This window comes from Tasmannia lanceolata, unplaced genomic scaffold, assembly GCF_043159265.1.
Source record: "Tasmannia lanceolata isolate RefF3 unplaced genomic scaffold, GAP_Taslan_0.1 ptg000008l, whole genome shotgun sequence".
Taxonomy (NCBI): Eukaryota; Viridiplantae; Streptophyta; class Magnoliopsida; order Canellales; family Winteraceae; genus Tasmannia; species Tasmannia lanceolata.
This window is the reverse complement of record NW_027518685.1, coordinates 17269720-17292366: the sequence shown is the minus strand read 5'-3', so window position 1 is coordinate 17292366 and position 22647 is coordinate 17269720. Positions and strand designations below refer to the sequence as shown.

At 37.9% G+C, this 22647-nt stretch overlaps 1 protein-coding gene across 1 annotated transcript in view; it reads left to right on the top strand.

Moving 5' to 3' along the window:
* The first annotated feature begins 1890 nt into the window (after positions 1-1890).
* The window catches only part of LOC143884619 (nucleotide/nucleic acid binding protein), a 34347-nt gene continuing 13590 nt past the window's right edge, over positions 1891-22647 (top strand). Inside the window, exons 1-10 of the mRNA XM_077388274.1 lie at positions 1891-2079; positions 2173-2280; positions 2384-2498; positions 3189-3934; positions 4059-4190; positions 5136-5228; positions 5383-5506; positions 10137-10460; positions 12008-12072; positions 22324-22498. Coding sequence (XP_077244389.1) covers positions 2078-2079; positions 2173-2280; positions 2384-2498; positions 3189-3934; positions 4059-4190; positions 5136-5228; positions 5383-5506; positions 10137-10460; positions 12008-12072; positions 22324-22498 — 1884 coding nt within the window. The 5' untranslated portion in view covers positions 1891-2077. The remainder of the gene's footprint in view (positions 2080-2172; positions 2281-2383; positions 2499-3188; positions 3935-4058; positions 4191-5135; positions 5229-5382; positions 5507-10136; positions 10461-12007; positions 12073-22323; positions 22499-22647) is intronic.

The following is a 22647-nucleotide window of genomic DNA, read 5'->3' as shown; positions in this document are numbered from 1 at the left end:
GCTTGGGCAACCCGATCCGAGTGAACCTGACATTTTTCAAGCTTAAAATCTCGGTTTGAACTCGGGTCGGGTCGGGTTGGAACTCGGTTTGTGTTTGGGTTGAGCAATTGGTTGCCCGGGTCGGCTTCAACCTGACCCGAGTTGCACCCCTACTTCTTGGGTTGATCTTCATGTTGTAGACCCTTTGTTTTCGTTTGGTTTTGTAAAGAATCATTAAGGGTCCTTTTGCTTCAAAAGTGAAGTCTGATATGAGAAATAATTTCCTTCTTAAATCATTGAATGAAAAAAATTCCCATAGAAAATTTTTTCGTTATTTTCTTGCAATCCAACAAAGACAGGAATTTCTTGGGAAAGTTAGAAGCGAAAAATATTCCTAAAATTTCTTACTTTGTTCCGACCCTATTTGATATTTTAGAGAGATTTTCAATTTATTTAATTATGGAAAAGTTAGAAATGAAATTTTTTCCTAAAATTTCTTACTTTATTTCGACCCTATTTAATATTTTAGAGAGATTTTCAATTTATTTAATTTGTAAAATGATTTTTTTGTTGAAGGATTTTCCAAGAGAATATTGGACGAGATAATATTTTGCTTCTTTCCTAGTTTTTTTCCGAAAATAATGGAAGTGAAAAAAAAGGCTAAAACCAATTAAATTGGTTTGGGGATAAATTTGCCATATTAGAATTTTTAACGGAGAAAATTGACATGGTGAGATTTAGGGACCTTTTAGCAAATATTTTCAAAAAGTAGGACTAATAAGAAAATATGCTTTTCTTAGGGACTAAAAGCAATTATTTTGCCAAGTAGGGACTAATCAGCAAAAATTTCAAAAAGGAAGAAGGGGTCGTTTGGATATGCTGATTTTAGAATCTAGGTTTTTAGTTAGAAAACAGTGTAAAAGATGGTTCATGATCAAGCTACTGCGGCTGGGAGGATATGCTATTTTTAGTTAGAAAACAATGTAAAAGATGGTTCATGATCAAGCTGTTGCCGCTGGGAGGATCTGCTACTCTCTTGTTGACGGAAAGAAGGGTGAGAAGTGAAAAATAAGTAAAAAACAACGGCTGGTCCGCTTCTTCTCCCGTCTCTTAGCTACAATTTTGAAAAAATCCATGATTCTAAAATCCGCGTATCCAAACAGCCCCGAGGATCAAGAATTTTCAACATTATATTGAAATTAATTTGAAGGATCCAGTAATCATGATATTTTTTTGGGAAATGATATCTGCGCCAAGGTGTTTCGATATACAAGCGCTCCACTTGTTTGTCATGTAGTATTTAAAAGGGTTTAAAGAGCTTCTTGAAAACCGTAATATCCTCTGAAATCCCTTTAAATACTACACGACAAACAAGTGGAGCGCTTGTTTATTGAAACACCTCGGCGCAGATATCATTTCCCCTTTTGTTTTTTTTTTTGTTGGGTGATACGGCCTTAGTGTATAACTGTATATTGTTAAGAGTCCTTTCCTTACTCCTGTTTAATAATATTTTTACACTTGGTCGAGACCCACCTGAAACAGCCTAGTAGGGATCTTTCATTATGTGATTTTAAGCTCAAAAAAGAGGGAAATGGAAAGATGTGCCAAATAGAGATCTTCATTATGTGAGAGGGGAAAGAAGCAAAAAAGATAACCGGTTGTTAACTTTTTAAGGAGGTTTCCTTCTCATTAAATCTAAACCCTAAAAAAAATCCTACGGTTCTGAGACAAGCGACGAAGCAATTAACGGTTCGTCGAGACGCACCTGAAACAGCCTCGTAAGTAGTAATAACCTTTTACAACTGTTTAAATAAAAAAAGAGAAGATGAGTTAGTGCAACTATTAAAACATGGTAGTGCTAATATCACCACCCTTAGAAAATTAGGACGCAAAAAACCATCTTGTGCCCTAAAAAACAAAAACCACAGCTTTCTCGTCTCTTCACAAGTTCACAGTCCTCACTTCCTTTATAACTGTTTCCCAATTTCTTTCTAGGGTTCTTTTTCTTCCTCTCCACGGATTTTCGAATCCTCAAACGTCTTTCAGGTTTCCTTACCATCCTGAATTTCAATCTCAACAACAAGAAACAAGGAAGACAATGTGAGTATTTCCCCTCACTTAATCGGCAAAAATCATCACTATTTTTTCATTTTTTCATTTTTTTTCCAATTTTTTAACCTTTGTTGATTTTAGGTCTCGGATATGCGTGAAGAACTTGCCACGATACGTTGCAGAGGATCGCCTCCGAGATTTCTTTTCTCAGAAAGGAGAAATCACAGATGCCAAGATCATGCGCACTAAGTAATTTCTCTCTTCTCTTCTTCCATTAATTTCCCCTTCTTTTCCTGTCTAAACACTGATGCATTTCAAATATTTATTCTTCTATGTTTGTTGATTTGTACAGTGATGGTAAGAGCAGGCAATTCGCTTTCATCGGATTTCGCACTGAGGAAGAGGCCGATGAGGCTATCAAATTCTTCAACAACTCGTACCTTGATACCTGCAGAATCACCTGCGAGGTTTGCGATTTTACGTTTCGAGATTTCGGAATTTTACTTTCTTCTGTGGGGTTTCTCTATAGCTTGATATTGTATTGCTGGAATAAGCTTGGTTATGATTGGATGTGGCTTGTTTAGATATAATCTTAGGGGTGCAATTCGGGTCGATTTTTTGAGGATTCGGGTTGAGCTTTTACCATACAATATAGTCAGGTTCGGGTTGATTCCAATTCAATTCTTTTTTTTATCTAAAGCTAAACCCGACCCTACCCAAGTTGCATCCCTAGATAATCTTGCTCCCATACCGTGATTTCTGAGTTTCTGCTCAATTGTTGCAGCTGTTTCTATTTTGTACCCATTATTTGTACATGGGAAACTTGGTTTTGAATTTCCGTTGATCGGCACATAAGGGATTTGGTTCACGCTCTTCTCTCTTTCTTCGGTTGTGCATAACACATAGGGAGGTTTAGGTCACCCTCAGTCTATTTTCTTTCATTAGTTGTGTCATAAACAAGTGAAAAGTAGAACTTTAGTTCACTTCCGTGTACTCTCTTTCTTTGATTGTTTCATTTACAAGCGAAATAATATCCTTTTAATGGCATTTATTTTATAATTATATTTAAAGTTAAGGGTCTTGCAACATTGATGTATGTTATCAAGGAATGTACATGGAAAACAGCATATCATGGATGCCCATTTGTTTACTGACAGGTTGCTCGTAAAGTTGGGGATGCAAATATTCCTCGTCCTTGGAGTCGGCATTCTGTAAAGGAGGGCTCGTTGACTGGAGCCAATGCAATAAGCTTAGGTTCTAAAAGTTTAAGTGTTCTAGATTCTAAGGGAGCAGGAGTAAATAAAGAAAATGCAAAGAAGTCTAAAAAGGGCAGTGAGAACAATGATCCTCAGTTTCAAGAATTTCTCCACGTTATGCAGCCACGTATTAAGTCGCAGTTGTGGGCAAATGATACTACTCTTGCTGCTTCCCATCTTGACAAAAATGGTAAAGTTGATGGGAAAGGAACCCAGTATCCCAAGGGAAAGAAGAACCAATCGTCAGCTCATGAAAGCAATGATAGAGAGGGTGAAGTGGTGCCAGGAACTTTATCGAGTGTTTTGAAGGAGTCGTCTGGAACAGAGCATGTCCATGATCCAGCTCGTGATGAGGCCATTTCAGATATGGATTATTTCAAAAGTAGAGTTAAGAACGAATGGTCAGATTCAGAAGTTGATGATGATGGAAGTATAGGTGGTCAAAGGGTTGATGAAGTAGGTACGGAAGATTCCAATCCTGCTCATACCAGAGATTCTCAAGGCGAGATTGAATGGGGGAGTCTCTCTGAAGATCCTGAAGGCAAAAATGATGATACTGAGAGCCCACCCTCAGCTTTAAGTGACGAGAAGGGACTAGTTCTTGAGACAGGCCGTCTCTTCGTTCGGAATCTTCCTTACACGTCAAAGTAGGTGAATTTTGTTCCTTCCTATAAAGTTTGATTTGGTGAAATGACTGTGTCACATTAAATTCTTTGGAGAATATACTGATTTGTTTGTGCTGTTCGGTTTTTTTATGTTGATGCAATTCAGTGAAGATGACCTTGTGGAGCTTTTCAGCAAATTCGGTGATGTCTCTCAGGTCCATCTTGTAGTCGACAAACATACAAAACGATCCAAAGGAATTGGTTATGTTCTGTACACACTTCCAGAATCCGCAGTTAGGTAATAATTCTCAATGTTAAATTTCATACATCTTTCTTTATTGTATGAACAAGCGACAAATCTCTATAACATTTGAGCTGGTATAAATTTGATTTACTTGTTCAATTATTCAATGTTCTTCCATTTTCACCCCTCGTTGCTTAATGCCTTTATTTGAATGCAAAATTAACATTTTTTCCAACAAGAAGTGACTTATATCTGTGTACAAGTGGTTTAGCATCTTTTTATATTTTGGATTGATATTTTAGTTGTTTAAATTACTTAAAATGCACAGTTACCATTGCAAGGATGGCTAAACCACTTCAGTGTAACCTTTATTAACAATCTACTCCCATTCAGGCAGCTTTTGTCTTATATCCCTATCAGCATTCCATAAAATAAACTTGAAAATGTTACCTGTCCAACATGTCTATTTGGTTCCCTTCGCTGTTTATAGGCCTCTAATGACTACTTTCAGCATCAACTGTTTTATGGAGAAAGTTATCACAGCATTATCGTTTGACGTGGCACTGCTTTTCAGCAACTTCATTCACTAGATTGTTATAAGGAGAAAGTTATCATATCATTATCTTTGGATGTGGTACTGCTTTTCAGCCACTTCATTCACTAGATTTTTATGAGGAGAAAGTTATCATATCATTATCTTTGGACGTGATAATGCTTTTCAGCCACTTCACTCACTAGATTGTTGTACTTCAGTTTCTTCAATGTTGGCTTGGATGAAGCTGATGCCATATGTGGCAGCCTTACTCATCTCATATGTGCATTATTATGTCTGCATATATCAACTTTTTAAGGTTTCTGCGGGCAAGTCCCTTCCCATAACTTTCTCACAGTTCCAAATGATATGGACTGTTTAAGCATGATATGCTTAATTGCCTGTTTGATGCTCATGATCTGAGGTAGTATTTGTGTATATGATGATTATACTCGATTTTGTTGCAGGGCCTTGGAGGAATTGGACAATTCAATTTTCCAAGGTAGACTCTTACATGTTATGCCAGCAAAACAGCAAAAAGCCCCTTTTGAGAAACTAGAGTAAGTAGAGCTGAGCCATTATAGGTTTTTTGTGAGTTTGGTTCACCAATTTTCTTGAGAAACTAGTGTAAGTAGAGTAAGCCTCTCTCTTTTTTTGTGAGTTCGGCATCATGTAATGAGTAAATACTATACGTTGATTGCACACAATCTGCAGGTCTAATCCTCCTGCTGTTGGAGGTTCAAAGAGTCTTAAGCAACAAAAGGAGGAACAGAGGAAGGCATCTGAAGCTAGTGGTGATACACGAGCATGGAACAGTTTGTTCATGCGTCTTGACACAGTATGTTCCTTTCCATAAGTCACATTTAGCCCTCTTGTACCTCTGATTTTTGTCCTGTGAGATAGTTTCCACAAATAAGAAATTTGCTTAACTTCTCCCACAGTCGTTATTTGTTGGACCGCTGCTGTTACTTTCATTCTTCGCCGCTTTAACATTTCTTTGCTCTTTTTATTGTTCCCTGTAATGATAAAGAAATGTTGGATGCTCTTATCTTAGATTTTTTTTGAAATGTAGAAAGAGAGTTTGAGAAACTCAACACCTCTATCAACTACAACTCAAAATAATCATTCAATGGGGAGAACAAAGAGTTTTGAATGGTAGAAAGGGAGTTTGAGAAACTGAATACCTCTATCAACTACGACTCAAAATAATCATTAAATGGGGAGAACAAAGAGGAAATATCAAAATTTGTTAATGAGTATCCTTTCATGTAATATAAGGGGTTGGTGGACCAGTTCTAAGGATAGTTTTGTCCGAAGTGTTAAGGATAGAAAGAAACCAATGGTGTCGAAACCAAGAAAGGTGCTGTTCATCTTGGCTGATTTGAGCGATATCGGTCCGGGTTATATTGGTTGGGTTTCTCTACTAGCAATTGAGTGATTGGGAGGGATGCAGACCAGTTGGTCAGGTACAGCAGCATGGCCGACTGGTTTGTGGTGTCTATCAAATTTAGGAAAAAGTGTTGGGAAGGGGGGGGGGGGTGCTTATGGTTGATTCCCTTTGTATGCTGTCCAAATGAGGCCGGCGAATGTTATTGTTGTGTTGTGGAACCGTAACATGATCCTAAATTTGAGGATTGGCTAAGTTAATTGTTGGCTCTAGCAAAACCCAAGTTGGTGCTAAAGGGGCTTTACGGTTTCAGCAATCGTATGCATGTAGCTTAATGACGGGGCAATGATGTGTAATTCATTAGGAGAGAGTTAGATACAGGTGCATAATGTTTGTGGATCTTTTTTGTTGCTTGGGCTGCCTTCCTTTTATTTGATTTTCCCATGGAAGGAAGTAGGGAAGCCAAATAAGGTCTAGAATGACGAGTGTTTATGAATGTCGGTAGATACTAGTTGGTTGATACTTGAACACATATGAGATGACCTGATCATGAGACACTTTGGCCATTTTCTCATCTGTAGGGTTCGCAAGGCCCATTCACTAGGACCTTCCTAAGATCTTTGCCTTGTCCTATTTCTAATCATATTGCATCATTTTCCTTGATTCCAAGTTCGAGTCCTGGGGCTGGTGTTGTTCTTTGAGAATGTGGTGAGGAAGCTTTACTAGGTTTTCATGGCTTGATGAGTGGTGGTCTTCTTCGAAGCTGGAGGAGGTAAGTCAACGAATTAAAAGCTTCTCAATGGGAATATTAAGATTTCATACTGGGATATGTATTTGTGTGTGTCATTGTTTAAAACCGCGTTGACTCGACTCGTCTGAGTTGACTCTCTTTTACCTTGGCCGCATTCCGCTTTTTGCTCTTAGAGACAATAAAAACTCCTTCGACTCCCGAGTTATGACCGTCCCAACTGCATTCTTGGCCGCTTCTGCGCTGAGTCGACGGGGATTTTTCTTGGCCGCGCTCCGCGTCACATCTGCATTTTTAAACACTGATATATATAAATTTATATTTATACACAAAAACATACACATGTGCATGTGTTTTTTGAATAGTAAGAAATGGGATTTCTTAGAACTGGTAGGAAAGAAAGGCCAATACTATTGGGGATACCGCTGTTTTATAGAAAGGACAAAAAAAGGAGAATCTGTCAATGACAAAGTGAAAGGGTGGATCTGAAAAAAAAAAAAGATTACCGTGAGGGTGCATTTGGATTCTCAGAATCAAGAATCAGAATTGACATCAGCTGCCATTCCTATTCTGAATTCACCCTGGAAACTGAATCTCAATTCCAACTCTTTTTATCTGGTTAAGAGTTGGCATGATCTGGGTGGGATGTGTTAGGGTTCATCTTCCACGGCAAGACCATTCAAAAAAAAAAAAGAGAGGCTACAAGCTGCCATTTAAAAAAAAAGCTTACACTTACAAGCTATTACAACTATGTCAAAATCAGCTTGCATTCACAAACTTTTCTTCCATTCTTTGACTCGCTTCTATGAAAGAATCCCCAAAATTGCCATATTTGTCTCCCTGTAAAATACTGAAGAAAGAACATGGCATTGTAAAATGAGAAAAGGCCCATAGAAAAATGTGTAAGGAAAAGATCCATGGAACTACGTGCAAGGAAAAGACCCATGGAACTCTAACTTGGAATTCAGGGATTGCAATCACTGCTCTTGCACAGAAAGAAGAAAATACAAAAGACAGAATAAAAAAAGGAGTTCTGTTTTATTTTTTGCTTCTGAAAAGCCCTATTGACTGCTCCTGCCAAGAAAGAAGAAAATACAAAAGACAGAATAAAAATAGGCTATTGGGACTGGATATTCAGAGAGAGGTAAAACTGTTATATATGTGTGTGGAAACCTACTTTAGAGACTCGATATGCAGGGAGAGAGCGGCGTGACTGGGTTCTCTACACAGCCCCTACAATGTTGAGAGAGAGAGAGAGAGAGAGACAGAGAGAGAGAGAACGTCGTAATAGGCTGACAAGGAATCAGATGCCGCTTCTGATTCCCTATTCTGGCGTACCAAACAAACCCTAAGAAGAACTAAGAGAATACAAACAAGAGTTTGGAAAGAAATTGTTTATAGAAGCCATTTTATTTATACAAAGAGAAGATAGATGATTATAATATTGTTTTATCATAACACCTTTTCAAAAAAAAAAATTGTTTTATCATAACAGGTAGAGACAAATCGAGAATACATGATTCTTAATAGTTACATATCTATTGGGGGATTCCTCCGTGAACTCTTTGCTTGCATGCAAGGTTTTAAATTTTGGTTTCAGTTTCGGTCGGCACGGAAACAGAAAGATTTCGGTCTCAGTGGAAATTTTGGTAGATATCTTGTAAAATCACGGAAACGTATGAAAACATATGTAAATGATGATATTTTAAGATGAAACTTTGGTAAATGTTAGAATAATCACAAATACATACTTAGACAGTCACATAAGCAAGGAAGACACCCATAATGGCTTAATCACATCGAACCCCTAGTGACATGCGTTGTCACACATGTCTGGAACAGTAGAGTCAATAAATAAGTACAATGTAATGAAGTATAAGAAAATACAAATAAGTACAGAAAGAAGAAAACAAAAGACAAAATAAAAATAGGAGTTCTTTTTTTCTTTTTTTTGCGTCTGAAAAGCCCTAATCACTGCTTTGCCAAGAAAGAAGAAAATACAAAAGATCCATTAAAAAAAATGTAATGAAGTATAAGCAAGTACAATGACCAGTTTCCTATCCAAGGACCCCGACTCTATCAAGGACCCCAACTCTGTCAATACCACAGAGTTACGAGCTACTATTGGCCACATTCCAGTCTGACATGCCGTGCATAAGATACAATTACTTTGTTGTGTAGTACCAAATATCATTCTCTACATTAGTGAAATGAACGGAAATGCAAAGTAAAATGGTATCAATTTTTTTTCCCTTTTTAGTGCTTAGTCAGAGACTCATCATTTGTACGATACTTGGGTTTTGAAATTTGAAATTCCTATGACTTCACATTGAAATGAAAAGTGGGCCCGCCTTCGATTCAACTAGGATAGGCAGACAAAGCATGTTGACATAAATTTAAAATCTTAATTTTTTTCTATAAGGGTTTTCAGAAAAAATTCCATGGAAATGTAGAAAAATGTGTTCCTTTGATTTGGAGTCTTATTTTTTTTGATTTACAGCATATTAGGGCAACAAATTTTTTTTTTTTTTTTTTTTTTGGTTTTGAGAAAAAATAGCTTTATACGATGTAAATCATAGCGTATTCCATTTTTTTTTGCTGTTCCAACCATTTCGGTTGAATTTCAGAAATTTCTATCGAATTTCGGAAATTTTGATCGGAAATAATAATGTGGAAGGAATTCATTGACAATCCTAGTTGCACTGGAATGTAGATCATTTGCTCTTGTACCACGTGACATGTGACAGATTTGTCACAATTTGATAAATTGAGAAGAATCTAATTGCCTAACTTTATTTAAATTGGTACTTTTCTTATAGTAGTGTATAGAAATAATGAACGTTTAAAATTGAGTTTTTTGATGTTGCCATGTCGTAAGTGCTCCTTATATGCAAGTATGTAGCCAACGTAATTATTTGTTGTTTGTGTGATAGTTTCCCGGCCTTCAATTCTGTCTCATCAAATTCATAATAAGAGGTAACTTGTATAGCATGCCTTCTGCTATTCTAGGTATTGTTTGGCTCAGTTACATCTGTATAGATACAAATGATTCATAACCATATTAGGTCTAATTTTTTCAATTATTGTTGCGTATATTCATACTTGTTTATTTCATTTTTGTTTCTGTCCTTATGTGGACTAATATTGACTTAAAATTCATTGTTATTTAATGTTGTTTTGTTTTGACTTATCATCTTCCTAATAAATTTTTTATATTGATAAAAAAGAAAATTTATTTAATCTCTGATTAGGCTCTGCTCAAACTTTTGTATGTCTTGTCCTCTTTGCCCTGTTCTGAAAAATTTCTTCTGACTTGCACTTCTTATTCAATAGGTTGTTGAAAACATTGCCAGGAAATATGGTGTCAGTAAAAGTGATTTACTCGACCGAGAAGCGGATGATCTTGCTGTGCGTATTGCTTTGGGAGAAACACACGTGATTGCAGAGACAAAGAAAGCTCTAGTAAATGCTGGAGTCAACATAGACGCTTTAGAGACATTAGCTTCTGGAAAAGCTGATAAAGTTAGCCGAAGCAATCATGTGATTTTGGTGAAGAACTTGCCGTACAGTTCTTGTGAAGGAGATCTTGCTACGATGTTTGAGAAATTTGGAAGTTTGGACAAAATTATTCTCCCCCCAACGAAAACATTGGCCTTGGTAAACATTTATGATGTTATTCTTATCGATATTACTTGAGACTTTAGATGATGTAGTTATCAGTTGCATTCATTATGTGTCATATGGTAGTAGGATTTTGACAAGTGTTGGAAGGAAATTGCATTTTTTTGTAGGGTCATTGTGTTCTATGAAATAATTGGGCGAAGTATAGATCTGTCATAATCATGATGAAAATATTTCTGTCAAATGGATATGCCTTGAAGGGCCACCACAAAATTTTACGTAGTGTCATATTTTTCTTTAACATTTCAAGGGTGCCATTGTTATGCATTTGCATCTACTTTTAGAATTCCAAGTGGCTGGGATCATGGTGGCAGGAGGATTGTGTAATTTCTCTAAAATAATATCATAATTTCACAGGTGAAATTGTTTCAGTATCATGTGAAAAAGTTCGTCATCTTAGCTCTTTTATTATTGATCTCTCATAATTTTAGTTGACTTGATTGTATTGCTCTTCCTTGGATGTACTTGGAAAGGTAAGAAGTGGCATGGAATTAATTAACGTGTTATATGTCAGGCTGGCTTGCATTAAATTTTCTCTTGTCAAACTTTTATAAGTCACTATTTTTGCAAATCATTGAGAGTTATACTTAGGACATTGGAATTGAATTATACTTATTAGTCAATGATATGCATAGCATAGTAATAGTTGTAATAAGACAAGTGAAAAAGGAGAAAAAGGTGAGAGATCCACAAACTTATCGTAGCCTGGTGGGAGCCTTGGGATACCTTACATTCACCATTCCTGATATTACTTTGCAGTAAGTCAAATTTTCTTGGCTTCTTCATGACCCGAGGGAGAAACATTTTTATTTGACCAAAAGGATCATGATGTACACTACAAGCACTCTAGATCATGGACTATTTTATAGGGCTCAATGGAATGGAGTTAGGTTCATTTTTTTTAATGGTAATGGAGTTAGGTTCATGAATTTTCCAATGCAATTGCGGTGGAGATCCTAATACTAGGAGGTCAGTTACAGGCTTTTGTTTCATGGATAACGATTGTTCAGTCCCATGTAGTAATAGCAAGAGACAATAAACAATTGTAAAATCTAGTGCAAAGGTAGAATACAGAGATATGGCTTCTATTACTGCAAAATTCATGTCCCTTATGAGCTCTATCTCATGTTGGCTAGTAATTTTGTCCTTTTCATTTAGGTGGTGAGCATTGTCCCCCTTCTATTTAAGGTGAACCCATTTTCATGATTTTTATGTTGTATACCTTTTCCCTTGTTATTACTACAAATTTAAAGGATCATCCTGAATGAGTAATAGAATTTTTAAGAAAGGTATGCTATATGGTGGCTAATGATGTTGGATAGGGGTTGAGCATTTTCCCGAATGGTTTTAAACCCAAGTTTTAGTTGTTTAGTTGGTGTCTACTTTCCTTTTTGCCAGGATCAATTTCAACTTTTATTCTTGTCTTTTCAATGAACTTTAGAAAACTCAGTAAACTGTTAACAAATAGGAAAAAAAAGAATTTATGTAGGCCATTTTAGTGATGCTCTTCACATGATATTCAGGTTATTTTCCTTGAAGCAGCTGAGGCTCGTAAAGCTTTCAAGGCCTTAGCATATAAGCGTTACAAGTAAGTTAATTCTTCTCCTCTCTTCAACTAAAAAAATATTGTCAAGAGAGTGGCAAACCAATACCACTATTTCACAATGATCATTAGTGGGAATCAGAAGATATTAATTTTCTTACATCTAGCTTAAGGTGTACAAGGAATATAACTCTCTTGTTCTATGCTACATCTTTGGCTCCAGAGTGAATATTGGAATAAAGTAGCCCATATTCACTCTGATCCTTCATATGTAGATGTTACTTTGGAAATAAACTTATTGCAGATTTTCTTAGGCAACAACAATATCAGGACTTTGTCAAGCATGTGCTTTGTTGTGTTCATTTGTTGGGGTTGATTGAAACAAGAATAACAACTTTGACACATGATTGGAATTAGTGGTTTATAAATGTGGGCCCTGAATGCTGTTACACACATACACAAGGAAATTTTCTAAGGTCAAATTTCTTAGATGAAAAACTCGTTAACCATTTGATTGCAAACCAATGCAAGTTAAGCTTTAGTTTCTCGACTCATCCTTATTTTTAACCTTAACAGTCCCACAAGTCGTTAAATAATATTTTTACTTCATTTACGCAGTATATTCATCTGTGTACCTTATCATTAAAAAAAAAAATCATTTATGTACCGTTTCTCAACATCTTCTCTTTCAACATTTCACATTACCTGTGATGTAGTGTTCACTAACTTCCCTCCAGCTGTCTATGTCACCGCTTCTTCTTGACCTTTGTATGCATCGCTACTGCCTCCCTCATCTTCAGCGATCAACCCCAACCTTAACTGAACATCCTCCCAAAGGCATGATGGTTACCATCTTAGAAGCACGAAGCAGGTGCGGGGGCGGGGGCAGAGGCGGAGGCGGGAGCGGGGGCGGGGAAGCGTGGGGTCTAGAAGAGTCTTAGTTTGGGAGCGCCATGGGAGTGTGTATGTAATTTTTTCTTTATATATCTTTCAAAATTCAAGTACATAAAAAAATAATAGTTTCTAACCATATTCATATGTATCTTTCAAAATTTAAGTACATCTAAAAGCTAATTTCTAACCATCTTCATTTGTGCCTTCTGAAGATGGACAAGCCTTTGTGCCTGCTCCAATGAAGTACTGTGAAGAGTTGGAGGAGTTTCATGTAAGGAAGTTGGTGATGGTGGGACCTATAGAGTAATAGAAGCAGGATGGGAGCGTCATTAGAGCGGTTCCTGTCTCTCTGGGTCGCGCTCCCTGGAAGCTCCCTTCCTAAGGAGCGCCGCATCGAGGTTCCGAGGTGGGAGCGGCGCCCCGAGAGAAGGTTCCTGCTTCTAAGGTTACCATAACATCCTTCACAAATAAAAAAAGAGGTTAAACTTGATGACGGGGCCTACCATTAGTGCTAAATTGTCTTTTCTTAGTCATAGGGCTTTAATTGAGTCATTTGTACCACTTTTAAGTCCGAGGGGTATTTCAATATTTTCCTTCTTCAGCCACCTAAGTGAGTTTTTGAAATAAGATAGGTCTCATTAAATCCCCAACTTGGGGAGAGAGAGTTAAGTTTTAGAGTTAGATGGGGCTGCTTATTTTTGCGGGTTTTGAAGTGGGAGTTCTCATGAGTTTAGGGTTTTACCTGGAAGGCCCACAAGTCTTAGGTTGTAGGAAAGGTCTGGAAGTGGAGAGAAGTCTATATTTATGATGTAAAGCCTTAAAGCTATGACATGTTGTGATGATGAGTATAACTTTGAAGCTTTGCTTGCGCAAACCATGGATGTGTTATTCTCCATCAATCTTGGTGTAATGCCTTGATCAACTCCAGAGGTGAGATGCTCAGATGCTCCTAGGTAGACCATCAATCTGATGCCTTTGGTATTTATACTTCTTCCATTATTCTTTCCAAAGGCATTCATCTTTTTTCTACTTGCTGGAAACTTAAATCATCTCTATTCTTGTTTTTTAGATTCGAAAGTTCCCACGAATATTGTTTTTGGCTTAGAAGGTGCTAAGTTTCGAGTGATTGAATCTGATCTTGAATCCTACAAACGGATTTGATCAATTTCCTCAACTATCGAATGTATAGATTGACTTGATCCTAAACCCAACAGATGAATCTAGGTGTTTTTTTTTCTTTGACTCAAGTGCTTGACATTATCTTTGAATTCAACGGTTAGATCTGATTATATTTGTAAATTACATTTGAATTACTTGATTGACTGAATATTATTGGATTTTCATCTAGTCAAATTGCTTGGATTTTTATTCTCCTTCGAGTTTGCATCAGTTTAGATTTGGGACCGATTCCATTATATTGGATATTTGATTGATTGAGATTTGGAACCGATTCCATTATATTGGATTTTTGATTGATCTTCCAAACCCGATGAGCTGAGTACTATCAATCCTCTTAATTTCAAACAAATCCAATACTTCTTGGACCATCCACGAAATTCTTAGGCAGTCTTATTTTTGATATTTGACACCCCCAAAATCCTGAAATTGCTTTATCTCTGTTTCCTCCTAGTAAAAATTCTCTTCGGACTGCCATTCAAAAGAAAAAAAACCTCTTTGCCATCCACTTCACTCCCAATCATCACATCATTCCTTACAAGAACTACTTTTCTTCCCTATTGGTCTTGCATCAAAGCCTAAAATGCCCACCATCTCACCTATGAAAACTCAAATTTTGTGCCATGAATGTCCCGTTGTTTGCCTAGAAGTGGATTAAGGATTTGTGTTAATAATCATCGTGAGGAGGGATGGAAATGTCAAATCTGAGGTCTGAGCTCATATGGCCATGCCATTAAGAACGGCACAATTACAAACAGCTCATAGACCCATGTGACTGAATGCTCGTGAGATAACTATCTTGTAATCTTCCTATTGACATGTGCTGGTGGCAATAAGATGAGTGGTCCATTTACAGACACGATTGGCAGTTCGGATCTGATTTTCAGCAAAGAAGAAAAATTGTTTTTGAAAAGAGCTGTTTATGGAATTTTCTTTTCCGTTTTTGGATTTTAGATATGAGAGGGAGAATAAGTAAGATGGAAATGGGAAGAATGAAGATTTTTTTCTCTTGTGATCCCCAAACTTGACTTCTACAAAGAATTTGCAATTTGCAATTTGCAATTTGAAATTTGCAACTAGGTCAAAGTTAAGGGATTTGCATATTTTTCCTTTTTTTCACATGCAACTGGTGGAAATATCCATATAGCTAATATGGTACGTGCTTGAATAAACTCATAGAACTTGTCAAATGCTGTGCCTCAATAGTGCTCCTGGAAATTACCATCTCCTTCTCTTCTGTAAGATCTGAAATGTGCAAGCAACCATAGAAAAGAAATCAATATGATTGTTTGGTTACAATGTGGACCTTTCACTATAAAGTTGCGAGAGAGGTTTGGAGCAAAATCCTGGCTAGATTTGGCATTGCTTAGGTGTTTCCCGCCACACTTGAGGATCTCTTTCTCAACTGGACTATGGTTCGTTGGAAGAAAAAAGGGAATATTCTATGGATGTATCTTTTTTAGCCACCATATCGGTGTTGTGGAAAGAGCGTAATGCTAGAGTATTCAAAGGATCCTCTAAGGGTTCTCATTTCCTATATTGCAAAGTTGTTGCTCCAGTGATTTCTTGAGTAAAAACCCTTCCTATCTTTAGATTTGTGTCCTATGATTTATGTTTGGGTGGCAAGAGACGTGTCAAGTAAGGAGGTGCAACCGAAGGTTGTGCAAGAGTGGGAGCCTCCGATTCCGGGATTTTTGAAATTCAATTTTAATGAGTCTAGTTTGGGGAACCATGGTCCCGCTGAAGTGGGGGGAGTGCTTAGAGATGATAGTGGGGAGGTGATATGGGCTTTCGCGGGTCCCATTGGTGTAGCGGATGCTAATGAAGCTGAGGTTAGGGCGGTGTATCAGGGCTTCAAGTTGCTTGATAAAAATAGCCTAGACAAAGTGGTGATTGAAGGAGATTCCTTGAATGTGATTCGGTGGCTCAAAGGACTTCATCCTTTTCTGCTAGATTCTTTGATGAGATACAAGATTGAGTGGGGTCCTCATCTATTGTTTATAAGCATGTGCGTTGTTCCGCTAATAGCGTGGCCAACACGCTTGCTAGGGAAGGGGTAGAAAGGGATGATTTGCAGCTTTTTGATTTCTTGTTGCCGCCTTGATTTTCTTCCTTTTTTTAAAAATCTTTTTATTGATATTTCGCCTTATTCTTTCGTTGTAATTGACCATCTCGGTCCTTTTTAATGAAATTTGCTGCCATTCCAAAAAAAAATGTGGACCTTTTCGATGCTAAAATTGATATGATCGCACTTACTGCCATAATAACAGCAGAAGTTTGTAAAAGTTGGAAGGTGTTAGATTATGGTGGCATTATTGTGATTTTGGTATTAGCAGTGCAACAATTCGATAAGAGACGCATCTGGAACTTAGTGGCCCCACCAAGGGTGGTTGCTTTTGGGTGGACGCTGGTTCACAGAAAAATCAATACCTGCTATCGCTTGAAAAAGAGACATTTCAGTCTTGCTAGTATTTGTGTTCTTTGTCGTCAACATGAGGAGACCTTGGACCACCTAATGCTGCACTGTCCTTTCGCTTATCAAATCTGGGGTCGTTCTATTGGAGCTTTTGGGATGTGTTGGGTGTGCCCAAAATCTGTTTCTTCGCTTCTTATTCACTGGACGGGAGGACCTTTTGGAGAGATTGGACAACTTCTCTGGCTCACCTTTCCCTATGCTATCATGTGGAACATATGGAGAAGGAGCGGAATAGGCGAATTTTTGAGGACCAAGAGAGGTCGGTGGGAAGAATTGCTATGGATATCAAGGTGGAACTGATCTCATGGGCAAGGAATAAAAGAAAGCTACCATATGGTGTGGGGGACTTAATACGGAATTGGTGGGCAATAATTTGGGAAAGGACAATCCGAACCAAACCAAAACCGAAATGGATGGCTCCGCCGGTAGGATGGCTCAAACTGAATTTTGACGGAAGCTCCATGGGTAATCTTGGTAGGGGAGGGATCGGAGGCCTAATTAGAGATAACAACAAAACGATTATTATGTCCTTTTCAGGCCCAACGGGCCAGTGCGATGCAAATGAGGCAGAAATCAAGGCTCTACTATTCGGACTACGGTGGGCTTATGAGAAAAACTTGAGGTCCCTGATTGTGGAGGGGGATTCAACGAATGCTGTTGAATGGGCTTCGGGTAGTTCGCCGGGACCTTGGCACCTTCAGAATATAATAGCTGAAGTGCTTGATCTTATAAAGGTCTTGCAACCAAGAATTGAGCATCGGAGAAGAACGGCTAATGAGGAGGCGGATGTTCTTGCCAAAGCGAGGGTGCTAAAGGAAGAGACCATAGTTACCACAATTCTAGTTGATACATCTGGTTGAAAATTGTACTGGTGTTACATTTATAATTGCTGTCTATGGTGTACTTGGATTTATCTGCTTTTGTATAGTGGCGGGGACAACTTGCCCCAACCGTAGTTGTAAATTTCGTTTCGGTCGCCATTTCGTTTTGGCCACCGAAATGGAATTTCGGTCATTTCGGTGCATTTCGGTCGAAACTTTTCGTTCACACAAAAAATATATTAAAAAATATGAGAAAAATCCAAAAAAATATAAAATCAATAGAAAAAGATGAAAAACTAATAAATAGTCCAAAATATGTGTCCCAAAAGGCATATTCATCACTTAAACACATAAAGTCTTGCACAAGTCCAACTGATAGTCTGATGCATAGAAAAACATAAAAAAAAATAGATACATGAAAGTGAAACATAGACAATAGCTAGTAGCAACAACTCTCAGTCGTCATAACCCGGATGATCATACTCAATGTCTTCTTCGTCGTCGTCGTCGCTGCCGTCATCACCACCTGGACCACCAGTAGGGACATCTTCTTCAAGAGGCATGAGAAAGTCGTCGTCGTCGTCCCCGGCCCCAACCACAGCAGTAGGTGCTTCAAGATTTTCCCACACAATGTCTTCCGGCGTGAATATGACATCTTCTTCTTCTGCAACCCAATCCATTATGACATCCAGATGGTCTATGCTCAAAGGGGTCACTAGTGGTAGATGATTTCCTCAACAAGTCCCTGAAAAGGAATACATTAAGTTTAATGTCAAAGGTTAAACTTAAAAGCTTAAAGTGATGAGGTGAGAGTTGAAAACATTATATTACGTTGTATACCTTTCTCGAAACTTAAGATTGTAATGGACAAACACCAAGTCATCTAATCTCTGGTGCTCCAACCTATTTCTCTTTGCAGAGTGAATGTGTTCGAAGGTGCTCCAATTCCTTTCACACCCAGTCGCACTGCAGGTATGACTGAGGATTCTGATCGCAAAGATCTGTAATTCTTCCACGTCACCTCCAAATTGATTCCACCATGCAACTGTAAAGTAACAAATAGTAAATCATTATTTGTTGAGAAACTGAAAGTTAAAATGAATTATACTTAATTAAACAAACAACTCAAATATACCTGGTCCCAACTTTGTTCGGTTGCGGATTGCAAGCTTCATTCCAAACATACCCTTAGCCTCTCGATAATCCTCAATCTGATTGGTGATGAGGTCTTGTGTACCTTCATCAGGTACCAGTCGAGTGATGCATGCCAACAAGCCTCTGGTTACTTCACTGTGCCTAGAGAAGGTAGGAGTGAAAAAGAGAGCAGGGTTAAGAAAATATCCTGCTGCATGGAAGGGACTGTGGAGTTGCCTATCCCATCTTTGGTCGATGATCCTCCAGATGGGATTGTAATATGATTTTCTCTTCAACCTCTCCTTAATGTTCTCTTTGGCCTTATCCATGGCCTCATATAGGTAACCCATCGCCGGTTTGTCCTGCCGATCTACCAAACGCAACACTCTCACTAAAGGCTCGCTGATGTTTAGAATGTACTTGCATTGGTCCCAAAAAAATTTATCCAACACAGTACTAACTACCCCTTCACTCAGTGGGTGTTGGACAAACCTACTAGTACTATACTCATCAGACACAAACATCTGCTGAAGTGTTTTCCGATTCAACACCAGACTTTGTATGCTAATGAAATTTGTAGCAAATCTGGCTGCAGCAGGGCGGCACAACTCCTTCCCACCTGTGAACTTCTTCCTCATCAAATTCAAGAGGCTTCCGTGGTTGTAGATGAACTTTGTAATCGTCCGAGCTCTCTCAATTGTGGTTGCTATGTGAGGAAATACAGTCGGTTTGCACAGATGCTCCGAGATGAGATCTAAGCAATGAGCTGCGCACGGAGTCCAGAAGAATGTACCAAACGCGGCTTCTAGTCTTTTCCCAGCAGCTTTGTAACTTGGCTCACTGTCAGTTACAAATTGCACCACATATTCCGGATTCACCTCTCCGACAATCTTTGCAACGATATTGTATAATTCATCGGCATTCTTCACTATGCCAGATGCATCAATGGATTTGAGGAATATGATTCCTTTAGGGCAGTACACCAAAAAGTTGATTAGGGAACGTTGTTTGGTGTCTGTCCATCCATCTGCCATAATGCTACAGCCAGTGTATCTCCATGACATCTTAATCTCCTCCAAGTAGTTGTTTACCTCATCCACTGTATTCTTCAAAATAGGACCCCTTAAAGCATCATATGTAGGTGCCTTATAACCCGAACCCACGTCATTCACAGCATCAAACATAGGTTGCCAGAAAGGTGAATTGGCAACGTTGAAAGGGAGATTGGCATCGTAGCAAAGCATGCCAACCGCCATGTCTGCTCTATCCATTGTTTCTTTAGTAGCCAAAGCACTTTTAATGCTTGGCTGGGCTGCAGGGGTTGTTCGTGGTGCAAAGAAATTCCTGATCCCTCCTGTGATTCCCTTCTTCTTCCTTTTTGTACTACTCGGTTCTACAAGAACTTCCTTACCTCTTCGTTGAGGGACTTGAGGCAATTGTGTGCCAATGTCTTCTTCATCCTGCTCTTCTTCTTCGTTTCGTGTGCCATAAAAACCTCCAACCTCTGCTCTGGATAGGCTCATCCTAGCCCCTTCTTTTCTCTTTGCATCTAAAAGTTGCTTCATTCGGTATTTTACATCTTCAGTCACTTTTTTGCATGATGCTACTTCACCAGGAACAACCGCTAAATGTTCTTTCAAGCGGGTTATACCTCCACCCGATATGACTTTGCCACAGAATATGCAAGTTATTTTATTTCTTTGACCCGGAACCAATGTACCGTAAGCCCATGCTGGGTCATCCGATCTAGCGGGTGCCGAACCAATAGAGGATGCTCCTACAGAAGGTCCCGAGCCCGACCCACTCATTCTGAAATGAAGTAGAAAAAGGGGAAAAATGAATTAGAAGAAAGAAAATTGAAACAAATTACAAAAAAATGAAGTAGAAGGGGACACATGAAGTAAGAAATAAAAGAAAGGAAATGGAAAGAAATAAAGAGAACCTTGAGGTTGAACTTGAGTTGAAGAGAAGAAGAAAAAATTAGCCTTCACTCACTTGAAATAAGCCTTTGGAAATAGTTCTTGACTTCTTGTAGTGGTAAGTTGAATGTATGCCTTCCCTTTGCTCCAAAATAGACTTGGATTGAGTTGAAGAAGATGGTAGACTTGTAGGAAATTTTTTAATTTCTTGTTGCCGCCTTGATTTTCTTCCTTTTTTTTATTGATATTTCGCCTTATTCTTTCGTTGTAATTGACCATCTCGGTCCTTTTAATGAAATTTGCTGCCATTGCAAAAAAAAAGTGGAGTTGTGGACCTTTCCGATGCTAAAATTGATATGATTGCACTTACTGCCATAATAACAGCAGAAGTTTGTAAAAGTTGGAAGGTGTAAAATTATAGTGACATTATTGTGCTTTTGGTATTAGCAGTGCAAGAATTCTGGTGAATATAGTTTCAGTCCTATAATTATGCTCTGTTTTGAGGTTACTCTTATGAGAGTACTATCCATTCTTTACAACTGGCATACAGCTGTGCAGTGTTGCAGCTGTACTACAGTGGAGTCTGATTGTAAGGCATTTCTTTCCAAATAAAATTGGAGGGCCTATATCATAAACTTTCTTACCAATCATCCAAATTACCTAATGTTACATGTTATCTTTAATCATCAAGAGCTTATGTTCTTGCTTCGTCATCAGGCCCTGAATTTTAGTTAATGCTGGTTTCTGAATGGATGATTTGATTGGTCCATGTACAAAATGACCTCTCTCAACTAACACACATGATGAACTGAATATGTAGCGGACAACATATACATGGAAATATCAATCGATATTTAACCATTTACTACTCAAATGAAACCCCTATATGGGTTGATGTCTTGTTCAGATGAGATTGTGGATCAACTAGGCCAATTGGATTCTTACTTAGCTTATTTAACTTCATAGTTGGTTTAGTTTGTTCAACTTCAAGCTGTAATCTAGGTATATAAGTTGGATGGCAATCATTCTCTTCCTAGCAAAATAGAAAGTTCAAACATTAAATTGGCCTATATGTTCTGTCACCAACTACGAAATATGATATGCTAGGACTTATTTCACCCACAAGTTTTGTTCAAATGAAATAAAAATTTCACTTGATAAAATGGAGCTTACAAAATGCTGTTCAAGACTATTATATCTTACAAATTTGGAATGCAGTTTACATTCATAATTCCTCTAGCTTGGCCATGGAATTTTCTAGTTTATTTGTTCTTGGTGATTCTTCACATATATTAAAGGTTTTTGAAGATTAATTAGTTCTTAAAATTGTCTAACTTAGTTTTTCCCAGAAATATTAGGTTGTGTAAAAGAATTAAAATTCTAAAATTGATATACAATACTGCCAAGCTCATGAATCCTGAATATCAGAGTTCTCTGAGTTCGTTACTCCTGTTCATTTTGGATTTCGACTGTTCTACCTGTACCTATTGAACATAGGCCGAGTCTCAGAACCACTGTGATGGTATCATGTTAGGCGAATTTTTTTTGCTGCTTATTTTCTGTACCTTTTACTTTAAGGTTCACAACTCAAAAGTTCAGTGAGTTATTAGTTTATTTGCTATATGCATTTTGATGTTTCTTCTTTTTCTCTTTCCTTTTCCTTTCTTTTGTATGGCTCTCAGTTGTATGTGTTTTAATATTACGAAGTTAATTTTTTTTTCCCTATCATATTCATTGTTGGCAGGGACATGCATGAAATGAATGGATTTTGACTTCATCATTCTTGATATTAACAGGCTTTAACTCATGACTTATTTGTCTATCAAACCTTGCACTTTATAAAGCCATGATATTTACTTTATTTTATCTGCTGTAGAGATGCTCCGTTGTATTTAGAATGGGCTACCGACAATATTCTCTGTTCGAGTTCAACCACAGAGACTGATGGAAAGAATAATGTCATTGTCAGTCAACAAGATGTCACCAGAGTGTTACTAGAGCAACATGTGCAGGGAATCTCCGAAGTGGATATTGATCCTGATAGGGTTGAGGTTTGACATTTGTATTAATTTCCTTCCTTTTTTTAATTTATCAGTTTATTTTTCTGCTATGAGTTTCTTGTTTTGAAACTAGGGCTTATGAAGTGTTTGCAACTTCCTCCATGCTTCTTAGCCTTTCGAGTCACTTCTGACTTGCAAAG